At 42.8% G+C, this 16147-nt stretch overlaps 1 protein-coding gene across 4 annotated transcripts in view; it reads right to left on the reverse strand.

Moving 5' to 3' along the window:
• The window catches only part of VGLL4 (vestigial like family member 4), a 167047-nt gene that overhangs the window by 27970 nt on the left and 122930 nt on the right, over positions 1-16147 (reverse strand). For all 4 annotated transcript variants that reach the window (XM_060631779.3, XM_078442747.2, XM_060631778.3 and 1 more), the window contains one exon: positions 14231-14420. In XM_060631779.3, the coding sequence (XP_060487762.1) occupies positions 14231-14420 (190 nt within the window). The remainder of the gene's footprint in view (positions 1-14230; positions 14421-16147) is intronic.

Below are 16147 nucleotides of genomic sequence, written 5' to 3' on the forward strand. Positions count from 1 at the left end.
CAGACACCCACATCCCATCACAGCACCAGTGAGCAATTACTGCCATCAAGTCTTAAGAATTCTGGGACTGTTTTTATTAGATACCATACATGCTGCTGAAAATTAGAAGACACCTACACACACACACACACACACACACACACACACACACACGCGCGCGCACACGCACACACACACAAAGCACCAGTTTTCAGTCAAGAGATTTCACCTGAGCTTCAAATGAATTACTTGTCAGTAAGAAATTGTCAGTAAGATCACACAGGAAGCAATATATGTGGTTTTGCTGGAGTTCTGTAGATTTGGGGGACAAAGGAACAGAGAATGCTCTATCTTTGCCATGAATAAGTGAAGGTACTAGAATTTTTTTTCTTTTAAGTAAAACTGTTGGAATTATGGGCTAGAAATTGAAATGAACCTTTTGGGCAGTAATAAAAATCTATGAAAAAGGTGATTTAAGCTAACTTAGAGAGCAGGCATGGAATTTTTTTTTTAAGTACGCTTCACACCCAGTGCAGGGCCCAGTGCAAGGTCCAAACTCACGACCTGGGATCAAGACCTGAGCCAAGATCAAGAATCAGACACTTAACCAACTGAGCCACTCAGGCTTCCCCAGGCATGAAAATTTTAATTTGTTCCATGCACTCATCCATCTTGTGTTCCAGACCCCTTGCTGCCTCCTTCACCATGACTTCTGTCCCTTTCACTCCTCCCCGGTTTCTGAACTTGCACTTCCCACTACATAACAACTGCACACATATCCTAATACCGCCTTTATTTATCATGTACAATGGCATCCCTCCCAGGGCTCACAGACAAACCATCTCCCTGCCAGAGGTCCAACTGGTATCCCGAGGGAGACCTCATGAGGCAATGACACTTGTCCCGGTCCAGGTCCCCCTTTCCCTTAGCCACCAAAACACCAATCACCACCCACCCACCCTGCAAAAATGGGAAAATCTATTCTAGATTAAATGCAAAGTGTATTTTGTAATTGAATCCCGAATTAAAGAGAACACAACTATAAAGGACATTACTCAATGTGAATATATTAGTAAACTGGATCACATCATTGTTAAAACACATATAAAAGGAAAGCAAATTTGGCAAAATATTAACAACTGCTGAATCTAGTGAAGGGTGCTCATTTAACTAGTTGTTCAATATTTCTAGAGATCTGAACTCTTTCCAAAATAAAAAATTGGGGTGGGATACGGTGGAGGGAAAGAAGATTGCCAGGTCAGATGATCGCCAACTTTGAATGGTATGTCTAGAATGATCTAACCAAGCACAGGCGAAGTAGGATGTTGGGGACCCTTGAATGGTCTTACAGAAGAGCTGACACAGGGATATGGGAAGGAAGCTGTGTGATGGAGAGATGCCATACACATTAAGATGCCATGGGCAAAGAAAATGTTGGCTTCAAATACCACCCTCAAAAGGAAAGTCATGAGGCAGGTTGGATAATCCAAATGGCCCACGAGCTGCTTCCCACCTTCTGTGTAGCTTGCCTATACATTATTTTAAAATTTAACCACGGTTAAGGAGTATTTCAATGATCCATAGTCCAAGAAGGCCCTCTACTGAGAAGTGGGAAAAGGGAGTTTGGGACAGATCACCATAATCCTTGAAAGTCACCCTGAAGAACTTGGATTTTATCTTGCCAAAAAGAAGTCAGAGCTACCGCCCACGAATAAACTTTGTCTCATCCTTCAAATAGGCTCTCAGGAATACGTGCCGACTAGGGCACTATGCAGCCATCAGCCCCTTTCAGCAAGATCTCCATTCCCAAGCTTTATCTACGATTCACAGCTCCTAGAGAAAGCTGTTTCCATCGGTTGATATAACTTGCTCTAAAGCTAAAAGCCTAACACAAAATGATGCAGGATCATTCAAACCCAACACACAGGGAAATGGGGCTGCTAGTGATGCAAGCCCAAAGCTATCACACACAACTAAAATAAACAAAATGAATCTTTTAGAATAGCCAAATAAACACTTCCGCTTCGAGAACTTTTTAGGTAGACTGGAAACAACACCAAAAGTAGTAAACACTTAGGCAGAGATTTGTTTGCTGTTCTAGTAAGAACAGATCTACTCTTTGGATTGATTTCCACCCGGAAGAAATGTCTGGCCATCCCTCTGAACTGCGAGGTGCACCCAAGCTGAAGTGAACTTCTCATTCCCACATACCTTATGCGCACACAGGGGTCAGAACACAAAGCGTAAGAAGAAATATAAATAGAGGAGTTGGGGGGGGGGGGGGGAACCACATTTCATTCACACAATAAACTCTGAAGGCTTATTAACTCAGAGTCAACATCAGGAAAAGATAATTTGATCCAAAACAAGCATCACAAGCAGGACTAGTGATTCAGACTGTAAACTGCAACGGCCCAGGTCCTCGGGATTTGCACTTTCCTGTCTTGGGGAAACAAGGGGTAGGGGAAAGGAAGGCAGTGGAGGTAGTGATGGTGGGGTTCCCTCTGTTCCAGAATGTTCCCTGAACTAAAACATTGAGCCTACAAGGAAAACATGGAAACAGAGTAAGTGGTACCACTCAGGGTTTATTACATATTTGAAAACAATTCTTAAAATCTTCCCCAAAGGGAAGTTTTGACAGTGCTCTCATAGTGACTTGTTCTTCATTCAAACACTTATTTAGCACCTAGCAAGTGGACACTGTGCTGGGTGTTAGTGCAACCGACAGGAGTAAGACTCCGCTCCCTCCCTGGAGGGCCCTGCAGTCTGGGAAGTGGAGCAGACAGATGGACACACCATTACAGCAAAATGTTATCATTTTATACAAAGAGATGTTCATCGCAAAGCAAAATGAACCATCATTTGCCAAGAGAGGGAGGCAAGGAAAGTGTACCAGGAAGGAGTTACGGCACATGGGCTCACCTCAGCAAGGCAGGAGCACACGGGCAGAAGCCCCCAAACGCAGACGTCTGTTCAGTGTTTTCTGGAGCTGACTGGGAATCATGGAAGATTCCAAGAAGAGAGTAAGACTTCAGAAACCTTCCGAAGTGGCAAGACCAGTAAAGAGAGCACTGTCATGGAAATGGGGTTCTAAACTATGGCCCAGGCCAGTACTGACATGGACAACAGTTAGTAGACTGATGCAGCAGGCTGTGCATCAGCGGGTTCGACATCAGAGAGGAGGCGACTTCCAAGCCAAGTGGAAAGACAGCCGTTCCATCATGAAGACAGGGGACAGACGTGTCGAAGGGAGCTACTAAAATCAATTCCAGCCAAGCATTGCTGACCTGAGGAGCACACACAGTATCCAGGAGACAGGTGGCTCTGGTGAGGGTGAAGGGTAGGACTCAGCGAGACATAAAGATTTGGGAAGCCTCTACCTGGAGAGGTAGGTAATTCAAGCCCTGAGTTGTTGGCATGTGACTTCTTCAGAAGGATCTGCACAGTAAGAAGGATGCAGCCCTGCAGAATGGCAATAATGCCTTAGTCTTTGAAAGATCCTGAGTGGAGTGGGCACAGAAGTAGGAGGGGAACCAAAGAAAGCAAGAAAGGGCCATGGGAACCAAGGGAAAAGAGACTTACAAGGAAGAGGAAGTCCAATAAGATAAGGAATTGCAGGTTTCCTTCTAGATCTGGCAATGAGTGGGTCCCCAGTGAATGAGGGAGAGAAGTTTCATTAAAACTGCTAGCAGAGATCAAGGCACTGGACTGGGAAGTGGATATGGAAGTAGAGATGATCTGCTCCCTAGAAACAGCCCCAAGTGGAGGAGAGAACTAGGGATGGAAGATGAGGGACATAAGTTCAAGGAAGGGAGGACCTCGGGCTTTGCTCAACTTCTCTGGACTCACGGAACGTCCCGGAGAGCCCCAGGCAGGAAAGATGGCAGCCAACAGTCCCAAATCCAGGAATTACATAGTCATTTCATTGCAACAGTTGGTACAACAGTACAGCACCAGACCTTTGAGAGTCTGAAAGTTCATAATGGAATTTTGAAACCAAATAAAATGTTCTTTTTGTTAGGCAAGTAGGTTCCCTGGAATATTCCTAATAGGTCTCATTAGAAAGGGATAAAGAATCCATGGCCAGTCATACGTGATTAACCCTGGGCTAAATGATGTTTCTGTACATCAGAGTTCTCAAAGCCTGAAATGTGCTACCATGCACGACCAGACCCAGAAGACTGGGTTAAGTACTTCCCAAACTTACGCCAGGGAACACCTTTTTCCTTAGAGCATCTGGAGGCAAGAGCATTCTGAGACCATCTATGGGCAATGGTGCCTTGATTCCCTAAGGAGTGTTACTTAAGCAGTCACACGCAGGAAATCACTCCTGATATGTTAGAAAACCCCACAACCACTCTTTGATGGGCTCAATGACAGAGACAAATTTAGGGAGGCAAAGAGGTTTCAGTTCTCAGACTTGCTTCTCAAGTGACCCAACCTAGTTAAGAGTTGGTTTGTTTCTTCCACTCGACCTTCAGCCAGTTTCTGGAGCTGGTTTCTATGTGGACGCATTAGCTGCATTTCTTAGATCTCTTCAAGGAAGGGAAGGCAAGAGGTAGGATAATTTTGAGGAGAGTGTGCTGGTGAAATTGGGTTTCCTTCTTTTCTGCAGTACATGTTGCCTCTCTTGGGGCCATGAAGGCTTGGATCCAGACGTCAGATCCCTTGTTTGGCAAGGTTTCCAGCTACTGCCAGATTCAGAACACTACTGCAACATTAAGTTCTCTAATTATGCTTTGGAGACAATTTGTGAAGAATTTTCAAAATGGAGAGGGAAGGAGGAGGAGGGCTGCTTTATGCAGAGATTTAGCAAAGAAGATAGAGACCAAGTGGTGGCACTTATCAAATAAAAACACCAGACACAGAATGCTGGGCTTGTAAATGACCTATGTGTGAGCTACATATAGCACAGGCAAATGGTGGGGTTATAAGCAAGATCCTAGAGGAAAATAAAAGAACCATCAGCACTCACACACAGACCATGTTTCTTAGCTTTCTTCTTTCTGGTCCTTGGTCAAATCTACTCAAATGACAGCACTTCATATACCTGGACAAACTGGCTTTGTATGGCAATAAGAGGTTTGTGTGGTCATAAAGCAACATCAAGATTAATCCTCTATGTATAAAAATAGCTGCCATTGTGTTCCCAGGGCAGAAGCATCTTCAAGACAACGGCACTCCAAAAAGAGCTTTGGAGCACAGAGAATCAGAGTGGGAGGGAGAAACAGCCAAATCCTGTGTTGTTTTCTTTCCTCAACTTCTGAACAAATGCCTCTGACTTCCTCTGTAAATAAAAAGTCCTTTTTTCTATTTTAATGTGCCACTTTAAAAAGTGACTTTACTCATCCTAATGGAAGTTTTCTGATATATCCCTAATGTTCTTTAATTCCTCTCTAGGAAAAAAGTCCTTCTTTCTCAAGGTTCTCATCCCACTTTTATATTCTTTGTGACAAAGATAAGCAAGCACCACAGAGGTCCCCAGAGCAGACCAGAAGGCAAACGATGATAGCCCTATTTTCTCTACTTCTTTGCTTCTTGGCACTCCTGGCATTTCTTTACTCTGTGTGTTATTTGGCAGAAGAACACCAGTAGCAGGATGGGTATCTCCCTTTCCAGCTCTCTGCAAAGACTCTTAAGGCAGAAGTGATGCCTGCTGGGAAAAGGCTGATGTCAGCTCTTAAAAGCACAGCTCCCTGCTCGGATAAGGAGGTCTTTGTTTTCAGCTGAACTGTGAAAATGAGAAAATGCCTCTAGCCTGACAAACAAGCAACCCACACAACACAGGTCAGGCCTGTGACCTTTATTTAAAGGTACCACACTTCATTAGCAAAACACTTGCATGGAACTCACAGATGCGCCTTTAACGCCACACGGGAGCAGGAGCGGCCATAAAAAAACCCAGCTTCGTTTCCATCCCTGTTAAGGCTGACCCAAAGCTCTGGCTATGGTGTTAGGGGCACAGTCTCACACTAAACAGTTCTCAGATTATACTTCCCTAATGTGAAACATTTATTAGACCCAGGCTCCCTCATTTATTTTTTTTAAAGTAAATGCACATATTTGCTACACGTGAGAGGAGAGATTTTTTTTAAAAAATCTTGTTTCACATTATCTCAGTTTCTAAGTTAGTTATTTAGGATAACTAAAATAAGGCTATAAAACAGCCTCCTCAATCCCTCAGAACACTTTTGGGAGTACCAAAATACTGTGTGTAGATGTACAGAAAAATACAGAATTTCAAAGCTAAAATGTCCCAAGTTTGAATGACGCCAAGAAGGATGTGGGAGAAAAGAGGGTACGTAGTTTGAGGGATTCTATTTCAAGAGCCTCTGATTTATGAAATCTGGAGCAGGGGTGGGGGGGTGGGGGGAGGATGTGTCTCTGTAGACTTAAAGCCAATTTTAAACTGCTCCAGTGTGAATCTGTTAGACTAAGGTTACTATTGGCCTGTGTGCCACTAACTTAAAATTGGGTTAGAAATTTTAAATAAGAATTAAAACAATTTAAAAAGCACTTTCCTGGGCATAAACCAACCAACCCGCTTGTTTCTTCTTGCAGGGGTCCTCACCTGCACAGACACACCGTTTCCAGCCTCTTCAACAGAAGCTACGTGGCAGCTCAGCATCTCTGACAGGGCAAGCACTGCTTGGGAGGCTTTGCCTCGTGGAAGTTCTAAGGGCTGACAGCCCTTCATCACCTTAGGTCCCTGGTTCCTGCTGAAGCAAAGTCTCCACCTCTCATCCCCAAAGCATTATCAGTTATGTTTTGAGAGTGCTTAAATAGAAGATCGTTCAAAACTATAAGGCTTTAGGGTCCTTTGACAAATGATTCATAGAGACTGGATAACCAAGCTATTAATATAAATGTAACCTGCTCACTTAGAGCACTGGCTTTAGAATCAGACAGCCTGGGTTTTGATTCCTGTCCCTGTGACCTACTAGCTAGCCGTGCAACCTTGACCAAGTTACAGAACCTCTCTGGGCCTCATTTTTACCATCTGTAAGTGGTGATAATCATAGTATCCACATCACAGGGCTGTGAGGATGGGATGAGATTATGCCCATGAAGCACTCAGCATAGTGCTCTCGATACACAATAAAGAGTCAACAGTCACTGTTATTAATAAGCCCTGATGCAAAGGCTCTCCTGATTCTCTGGACACTGCCGATGCTGACCTCTCTCCATGCTCAGTGATAAAGTTTGCCTCTCTGGAAGGCTTATGAAGACTCACACACATCTGTAACATGCTGTCTATAAATATGTATTATTTTACCTTACAAAGTCCCAGTTGTCAGTAGGGTCAAGGTACTAAAATAGCCCTAACTCTCCCATTTCCTCTGGGTCTAGAGTTAATATGAAATGAGGAATTGCTTCCCTTACTTTCATGAAGTTTGGGGAATAGTCTCTTGGTAGAGTGTGTCCATATGTATCCTAAAGGTACTACAGGAACTAAAGGCACTAAACATACTCAGGAGATACAAGAAACACAGTGTGATCACGTTGCCAAGCATTTTATGCACAGACATCACAAACTATAAATACTCCAGAACATTTGAGGTACCATTTACACAATCAACTCCATTGCACAAAAGTAAAGTCCACAGGAAAACCCCAAAACCCATTTGAGCTAGTAATCAATAAGGTGTTTTGCTTTTTGTTGTTGTTGTTTTTTTACTGAGTTTCTATTCTATGACCAGCACTTGATATCAAACGCTGCCTCCAACTTTTTCTCAAGCTGACAGAAGTACTAGTTTTGAGTTTGTCAGTTTTTCCCTCTTTTCTATTCATGCTTATGGAGGGAAGAGTGAACTAACTTGGGCCATGGGGTGGGGGGGAAGGGGGTAAGAATATGGAGTGGAGGGGAGGAGAAAGCTAGGCACGAGGAGAAAAGAGAGAAAAAGGAGAAGCAGAGGAAAACAGAGGAGCCCAGAGACTGGATCCGCAATCAAGGATAAAGCAGAATTGGCTACATTAGGCTTGAGAAAAAACTTCAAAAGAGTGGTCACAGAAGCAAAGACAACAACAATGGACACATTTCACACCAGGACAGTATTTCAAAGGAGCGCCACCCCTGAGGAGAGGCACTGTTTTCTTTCACTAGCCCTTCCTCAGTGTGGATTGCTAACTTGGTCTGTGGCAAACTCAGCTGGTTAGAGCACAGGGCTAGTGACCATGGCTTTGATCCCAGCATGAGCTTATGGGTTTTGGCCCATCTGAGGCCAGGGGCAACTACTTTGCAACTGTAGAGCATTGATCAAAAGAGGATGCCTGCCCCAGTTGGAACATGAGCTCAGAGAGCAGTCTCTTGAAAGTGGGTCTAATTCAATTCAACACAGAAATTATTTAGTACCTACCATATACTGGACATTGGACTGGTGAAGTGTCATAAATGTACAATGTCCATCTTTTAAGATGCATGTAATCCTGTCTCAGGTAAGAAACAGCTATGGCATAATCAAAGGATCTTTGGTTTTGTGTCACACACAACAGGGTTAATCCCACCTCCACTACTTTGAACACACGGTCTTCTTAGAGCCTCAGTTTCTGCTTCTGTAAGTAACAGAGCCCTTATACACATGCACACACCTTAAAGAGTCACATTTATTACGAGAGTTAAGTGAGATAATATAGTTAAAGTGTCTAGCATAGGATAAGTATACAGTAAGCACTCAATAAATGTTCCCTTCCTCTCACAGGTGACTGACTGAACAGTTCAATAGCAAACCTTCAACATACACAAACCCTACCACATACTTTCATACACACAGAGATGAAAACTGCTTCATATCCAAAAATCATCTTAGACTGTACTCTTCAGCACAGAAGTTATCGGTCAAGCAGCCCAAAACAAGTCTCAAAACCAATATGAGTTTAGCCTGCTGTTATAATGCATCAATTGTGTGCCTTCAAGAATTTTTACTATACTGATACACAAGCTATTAGAAATGCACAAGATTATCATGGGGTGCCTGGGTGGCTCAGTGGGTTAAGCATCCGACTTTAGCTCAGGTCATGATCTCAGGGCTCGTTAGTTCAAGCCCTGCATCCACTTCTGTGCTGACAGCTCAGAGCCCGGAGCCTGCTTTGGATTCTGTGTCCCCCTCTCTCTCTCTGCCCCTCCCCCACTCACACTCTGCCTCTCTCTCAAAAATAAATCAACATTAAAAAATTTTTTTTTAAAAAATGCACAAGATTATCTACTGAAGCATTATCAGTATTGTAAAACGTTGGAAATTACCTAAATACCCAAAAGAGAGGGGACTGGTTACATGAATTCTGGCACATGCAGGCAGTGGAATGCTATGCGGCTGGAAATAAGGATGCAGAAGTGGCAAGAAAACACCTCCGCGGGATATGGTTGAATGAAAATACCAGAGTTCAAACGAGCATAAAGTGTTTCCTTATGTGTAAGAGAAGGAAGGGAAATTGAGAAACCATTCACCTATCTGCTTACTTTACCAAAGAAACACAAAAAGGTTAACACCCTACAGAAGGAGCAAAAGGAAGGAAGGAGACGGCACAGAGTGACGCTCCTCACACTTTCAAATACTTTTTTTTTTTTACTTTTTTTTTTTTTAACGTTTATTTATTTTTGAGACAGAGAGAGACAGAGCATGAATGGGGGAGGGGCAGAGAGAGAGGGAGACACAGAATCGGAAACAGGCTCCAGGCTCTGAGCCATCAGCCCAGAGCCTGACGCGGGGCTCGAACTCACGGACTGTGAGATCGTGACCTGAGCCGAAGTCGGACGCTTAACCGACTGAGCCACCCAGGCGCCCCCAAATACTTTTTAATATAGCTTTGACTTTTAGAAGTATGTTAATGGTATACATGTTGAAAAAGTAAAATGAAATCAACAAGGGTGGAAAAAAATCTACAGCTGAATGCAAACAGAAATGAGTGAGTCCAACTATATATTTTAGTTAACTCAATACTGGGGGGCGTGGGAGGGTATGTAATGGACTACAAAGTTGTAAGTATTTTGGTTTACCCTCAGCACAGAACAAAAAAAGAACTGCCAACAAATCTTTAACTCTTATTAGGTTTCTTTTGCTAATTGGTATGGGCACAGCAATTCTGAAACTATTTTATGTGAACTATAGGAATGAACAATAAATAAATGTGTTGCTGGGAAGAAGGGAGATGCAAATATGGAATGGGAGAGGGTGAGGAAGAACTCTGTGGAATTGGATTAGAATTGGGAGTATTAATAATAACTGATGATTTCCTAGCTGTTTCCCCTGAAAGGGTCTAGAAAGAGTGCTGTTCAAAAGAACTTTCTGTGATAGTAGAAATATTCTATGTCTGGGCTGTCCAATATGGTAGCAGCTAGCCACATGTGGCTGCTGAGTTTGAAATATGGCCAGTGTAACAGAAAAACTGAAATTTTAATTTTTATTTAATTTTACATTTGAATTGCCATGAGCAGCTAGTGTCTATGATATTAGACAACTCAAATCTAAAGGCAATGACACCATACTAATACCTAGCACCCAGACTGTGGCTTCTAAATCCTATTCTCCACTAAAAGGAACCAGGGTCCCCTAGAGAAATGGTTGATTGATTCCACGGCTGGCACAGGTAGGTTACAAGAGGATCATGTTTGCTAGAAAATAACAAAGTGCCTTATTCACCACATTCACAGCTATAAAACAGGAATCCAAGAGTCCATATGGGTAAGAGAGAAGGGAAAAGGGAGCTCTTCCTTAGCAGATCACACTTGAATATCAGGATCCTGGAAAAGAATTACTTCTTGGCATTTCCATGAAAGGAATCCCAATAGCCATGCCCCTATACCTTACTTAATCCACTTCCTTTCTAAGAGATGCAGTATCTTTCATATTCTTAACACTTAAGAGACTATTTATTTATTTATTTCTCTGAGTCACCATATCAACAAGAAAATTAATGAGGAGTTCAAATGAGTATCAAGGGTTAGAATAGGAGCCCAGGAATTCTCAATTTCCAAGTTCCAGAGACTAAGGAAACTCTCTTCTCTCTCCTCCTCTTCCCTGAATCAAATCAGATGAAATTTAGTCATTCTCTGTAGCTTTCTACTCTGGCTCAGAGACACTTAATCTCCTCCTTTCTACTGGAAAATATCTCAGTATGATGGTTGTAATGAAATGTAGCCAAGCTTGCATCTTTGAAACGCTCTTACTAGCTGTCAAAACTGTTTTTCAACAACACTACACTCCATGCCCAGAATTACTGTGATTTCTTTAGTGATAAAGTAAACAAAACACATTTTCACTACACAACATTAACACGTACTGAGAAGACAGAAAGCAAAAATCATTTTGTAATCTCCTTAAAGAGACAAATATACTAGACCATTCTTCTCCAAACAGGTATCAGTTTGTAATTTATTATAAAAAAAATTCCTTAGGTATATTAAATAAAAATGAGGGAACAGGCCATAGCTCCAAGAGAAAATGTTTCCCCAAATCAAACAATAATAGTAAATATCCTACAACATGAAGAAGTAATAGATACAGCATCTTTCCAATCTGTGTACAAAATCTGTCATTCGGCTCTTGGAGGATACAAACAGAAACATTGTTACTATTGCTGAAACGAACAATTATCACAGGTGAACAGAGAGGCCAGAATTAACTGATCGTACACTGACCACCTTTCTTCCATAAGTCTAGGGAGGATGGCCCATGGGGCTGCTGCTATTTCTATATTCCTGAAACTCTGCATGATGACATCAACTGTTGAGTTGCACATGAAATCTAGCAATTCTATTCACACTTTAAATTATTTGTAGTGTCCTCAATGTAATTATAACATAGTATGAATTATTTATAGTCACCTATACTTCAAGCTCATATGTGCAACGACCCAAGGAATCACGAAGTCATTTTCTAACTGCCTTAACACTGTAATAATAATATTACTGATGACTCAGGCAGGGGGTGCTCTCCACTGGCCCCGTGCTGCATTTACAACCATCCGGTGAGGGAACAACTACCATTACTTCCACTGAAAGATAAAGAAGCTGAAATTTAAGCCCAAGACATTCTGACTGAAAGTCACACACACTCAGACATTAAACTCACCACAATAGTATTTTTATTCTCTATTGCTGTTACCAATATCAGAATAAGTGACTTATTAATAGTAAAAGTAATATCAACTGAGTGTCGCACTGCACCAGACTCCTTGCACATGGTGGTTCTCGAGCTCACAGCAGCCCTCACATGAACTGATATCATTGCCATTTTACAAAGAAGGATATTGGGCCCAGGTAAATTAAGTGACGGTCCAAGGAAGTGGCAGAAATTGAAATTTAAACCAAGGCATGTTTGCTCACAGTATATACCGTTTCAGGGCCACCTCCCCTCTCCGTCCAAAAACAAAAACAAAACCAAACAAACAAAAAAAACCCCAAATGTCTATTTGGGTTTCAGGAAAGAGGACAAGGAGAAGAAGAAATTCCTCATAACAAAAGAAGGAACAAACAGTTGAGCACCCAGGATCTAAATGACCAGCCTCTCCCTATCTGGGAGAGCTCATTGTTTTGCAGTGAGTGCCTTGTCTCTGGATTCCTGATTGTAGCAAATTCCAGGGCTCCAGACTGCAGCTCAGCCTCTGACTAACACTACAGTGATTTATTTGAGGATAAATACCTCTGTCAGTGTGTCTTATGACTGAACACAACAGTCCAAGCGGGATGGAATGCATGGAATGCCCAGGGCTGCTGGCGCTGAGGCAGCAGAGGGCTGCTGGCCTTATCGGCTACCTCTCACTGCGCAAGGTCTCCTCCAATGAGAAAACAGGAACTCTCTGAGCACTCATGTTCCTGCCAGAAACAGCAGCATCCTCAGAAATCAGAACTGGGGAAGCCAAGCATTTTGAATAATTATGTAACATTAATTCATGCCCAGGGAAGGCGGGGGACGAGGAGGATCTTTTTACCTGGATATACAAAGCTACGCCTTCTAATAATCAGGCCTACCTCCCCCTCTGACAAGCTCCCACACTCTGATAACGCCTAACGGCTACACAGTTGCCAGAGCAGGCTACACAGTTGCCAGAGCAGACTCTCCGGGCAGCTGGCTGGTGTCTCCAAGTCCTGAAAACATGTGAAAAAGCATTCGACCCCCTTTGTGGGGCATGCGTAGTAAGAAGAAAGGGCAAAGAGGAACCCACAACAAGGCGCACAGAAGCATAGCTGTTTTCCTAATGTGAATGTGGTCACGCTGCACACATTCAGAGAACTTTCATTTCAACCCCTCTGTGTTACAAGTCAGGAAACTGAGGCCCAGAGAGTTGAAGCAGCTCATGTGATGATCATAAACAGTGATGGTGGCTGACGGAGGACTGGTGCTCAAACAGCTACAACAGGCTCACACGCCAGAAGTGATGAGCAGCACGTTATCACAAACACAAAAAACCATCTTTCCCACCTTAGGAAGGTCTTACGTTTTTACCCTGAGCACACAAGGTGAGAATTAATACATATACTGTCAAGAAGTCAACAGCAGCTTAACACGACCTCCCAATGCCTACGTCATTCACCTTACCGCGTCTCATTCATTTAGCATCTCCCATCATCACAAGAAGGGTGAATACTGTGCAATAGATATTCTGAGAGAGAGAGAGCACACTCACACAACTTTTATTACAGCTTACAGTTATAACTGTTCCATTATTAGTGACTGTCACCAATCTCTTACTGTGCCTAATTTATCAATTAAACTTGCTCATAGATATGAATGTCTAGGAAAAAACAGAGCATATGCAGGGTCTGGTACTGTCTGCATATCAGGCATCCACGGGGAGTCTTGGAACATATACCCCCCCGCAGATGAGGGGGGACTACCGTACTTTTTCACGTACAATTCTAGACTCCCAAGCAAAACATGTTACATAAGCCTGTCTAGTCGCTAACCTTTCCTTCCATTTCCCGGCCCATAAGATATTCACCAAAGATTGATTCTCCTAACAACCATCATCAGTACAGGCCAGACAAGGCAGTCTTCGGTCAACCACCCCACCCCCAAGATGCTGGAGGAGAAAGCTAACATCCACGGGAGCACACACACAGGGTCAGGAGGAAGGAAAGAAGAGGTCACCTCTCCACAAGTGGTTACAATCAGTTCATCTCCTGCCTGGCAGGTAAGCATCGCTCATCCGTCACTTCACAGCTGGCACAAAGTTGCCAGGGAAACATGGCCCCAGCACAGAATGCACGGAAGCCAACCCCAGAAGACCCTCGCTTCAGAAAGAGGGAACTTACAGATGGGGGTTGAAGATGCGACTCATCTTGGAAGCATGGTCGTTTTCACAGTCCAGGCCATCGTCCCCTTGCTCCAGGCTGAACTTTCTCTTGCTGGGACTGATGGGCGGGGGGCCTGTGCGGTGACTGGTGAGGGCAGATGCCACAGGGAGGGTCTGCATCCTGGGTTCTCCCCTGAGAGCAGCTTCACCTACGCAAAGAGAGAGGTCGTCGTCATCAATGAGCAGAAAAAACACCCCACTGCAGCGCCCCGCTTCCCCACCCACCCCTTGCAAAAAGACTCCCGTGGAAAGTTTTGGCACATGACAGGCTGCCTGCCATTCTCAGAACACGGCCTGAGTGCAAGGTTAGCTGCCAAGCACAAGGCATTTTACATAAATGTGGTTTTCTACACAATAACTCATTCCCCTCTCCCAGCTTTACTGAGACGTAACTGACATACAACACTGCCAGTTTAAGGTGTACAATGTGTTGATTTGATACACTTATATATTGCTAACCCCTCCATCATGTCACATAATGACCATTTCTTCAATAACTCTTTAGGGTAGAGTTTAAAATTAAAAGTAACAAATAAAGTAACAGAACAGTAAAAGTATTGACCACAAACCATCTCAAAAGTTAATTTAAAACAATAAAGGTCTTTTCAACCCCGAACCTGTAAGAGAATGACCTAACACAGGCTTCATTAGAACCTGAGTAGAAACTCACTTTTCTTGCCTGCTACATTTTTATTACATTTTTGGTATGTTATTTTTTTTAAGAATGAGGAAAATTTATAGGTTCATAATTCACATATTTGCCCCAAAAGTTAAAAGAAATAAAAACACATTGTTTAATGAAAAATAAACATTTCGTTCTTACAGAACACTAAAAATGGCACATTAAATATGTTTTGGCTATTATCAGCACAAAGTTCCTGCATAGGATTTGACCTGCACAGGTGCAGTTCTCACACATTTTCGAGGCTGAACACTCAAATTAGAAATCACATTGTGACCTGACTCCAAATCTTGGTGTTTTTCATTCCTGTAATTACAAAGGCTTTGCAGCAGGCAGTAACTCTGTGCTTCATTATTAACTAAAATAAGCATGACCCTTTATTATAATAAAGGTTTTATATCTTCTAACGTTTATAAACAAGAGTAATAATTACTTGAAAAGAAAGTTTCAAGTTTTCTAAGTCATATGGGTGAGGGGGGGGTACCTAAGATTTTCACAAATAATAACCCTTTTGTTGTGCTATTCTTATTGGTCTCTAAGGCCTGACCAGTTTTGTTTCCACTCGGTCACAATTTGAGAGAAATATTAGGATAAAGTCAACTTCATCCGAAACCTTGTGGTACCTAAGACAGGAAACCTTTGTTTGCCACCACTAATTTTCGTATCATCACAGATGTGTGCACAGGCTTAACAGTCGTTTGCTTCATACACATATGACAAATATGATTTTGTTAGGGAAAGGAGTGAAGGAAAAACCTCCTGAATGTTTACCAGGAAAAATAAAACTTTTGCCAATTGAGTCAGCAAGATATAAACTAGCAAATATACAGTGACCCCATAACACACCTCCAGGCAGGATTTCTTTTAGGGATTTTGGCCCCAAAGCAAACTGGAACTTTCCATTTCAAAGAAATAGCTAAAAACAGGCCATAGGCTTCCCTGCCACATTCAGACATTCAGCAGGATTTTGTTTGTCCTCTACTTCCTATTTATGAATTTTTGATTGAAAGGAGCAAGCAAACAGGGGAGCCTGGGTGGCTTGGTTGGTTGAGCATCCAACTCTGGACTTTGGCTCAGATCATGATCCCAGGGTTGTGAGACTGAGCCCCACATCAGGCTCTGCACTAAGTGTGGAGCCTGCTTAAGATTCTCTCTCTCCCTCTTCCCCTCTGCCTCTCTCCCCCACTTGTGCTC

This window comes from Panthera onca, chromosome A2, assembly GCF_046562875.1.
Source record: "Panthera onca isolate mPanOnc1 chromosome A2, mPanOnc1 haplotype 2, whole genome shotgun sequence".
Taxonomy (NCBI): domain Eukaryota; kingdom Metazoa; phylum Chordata; class Mammalia; order Carnivora; family Felidae; genus Panthera; species Panthera onca.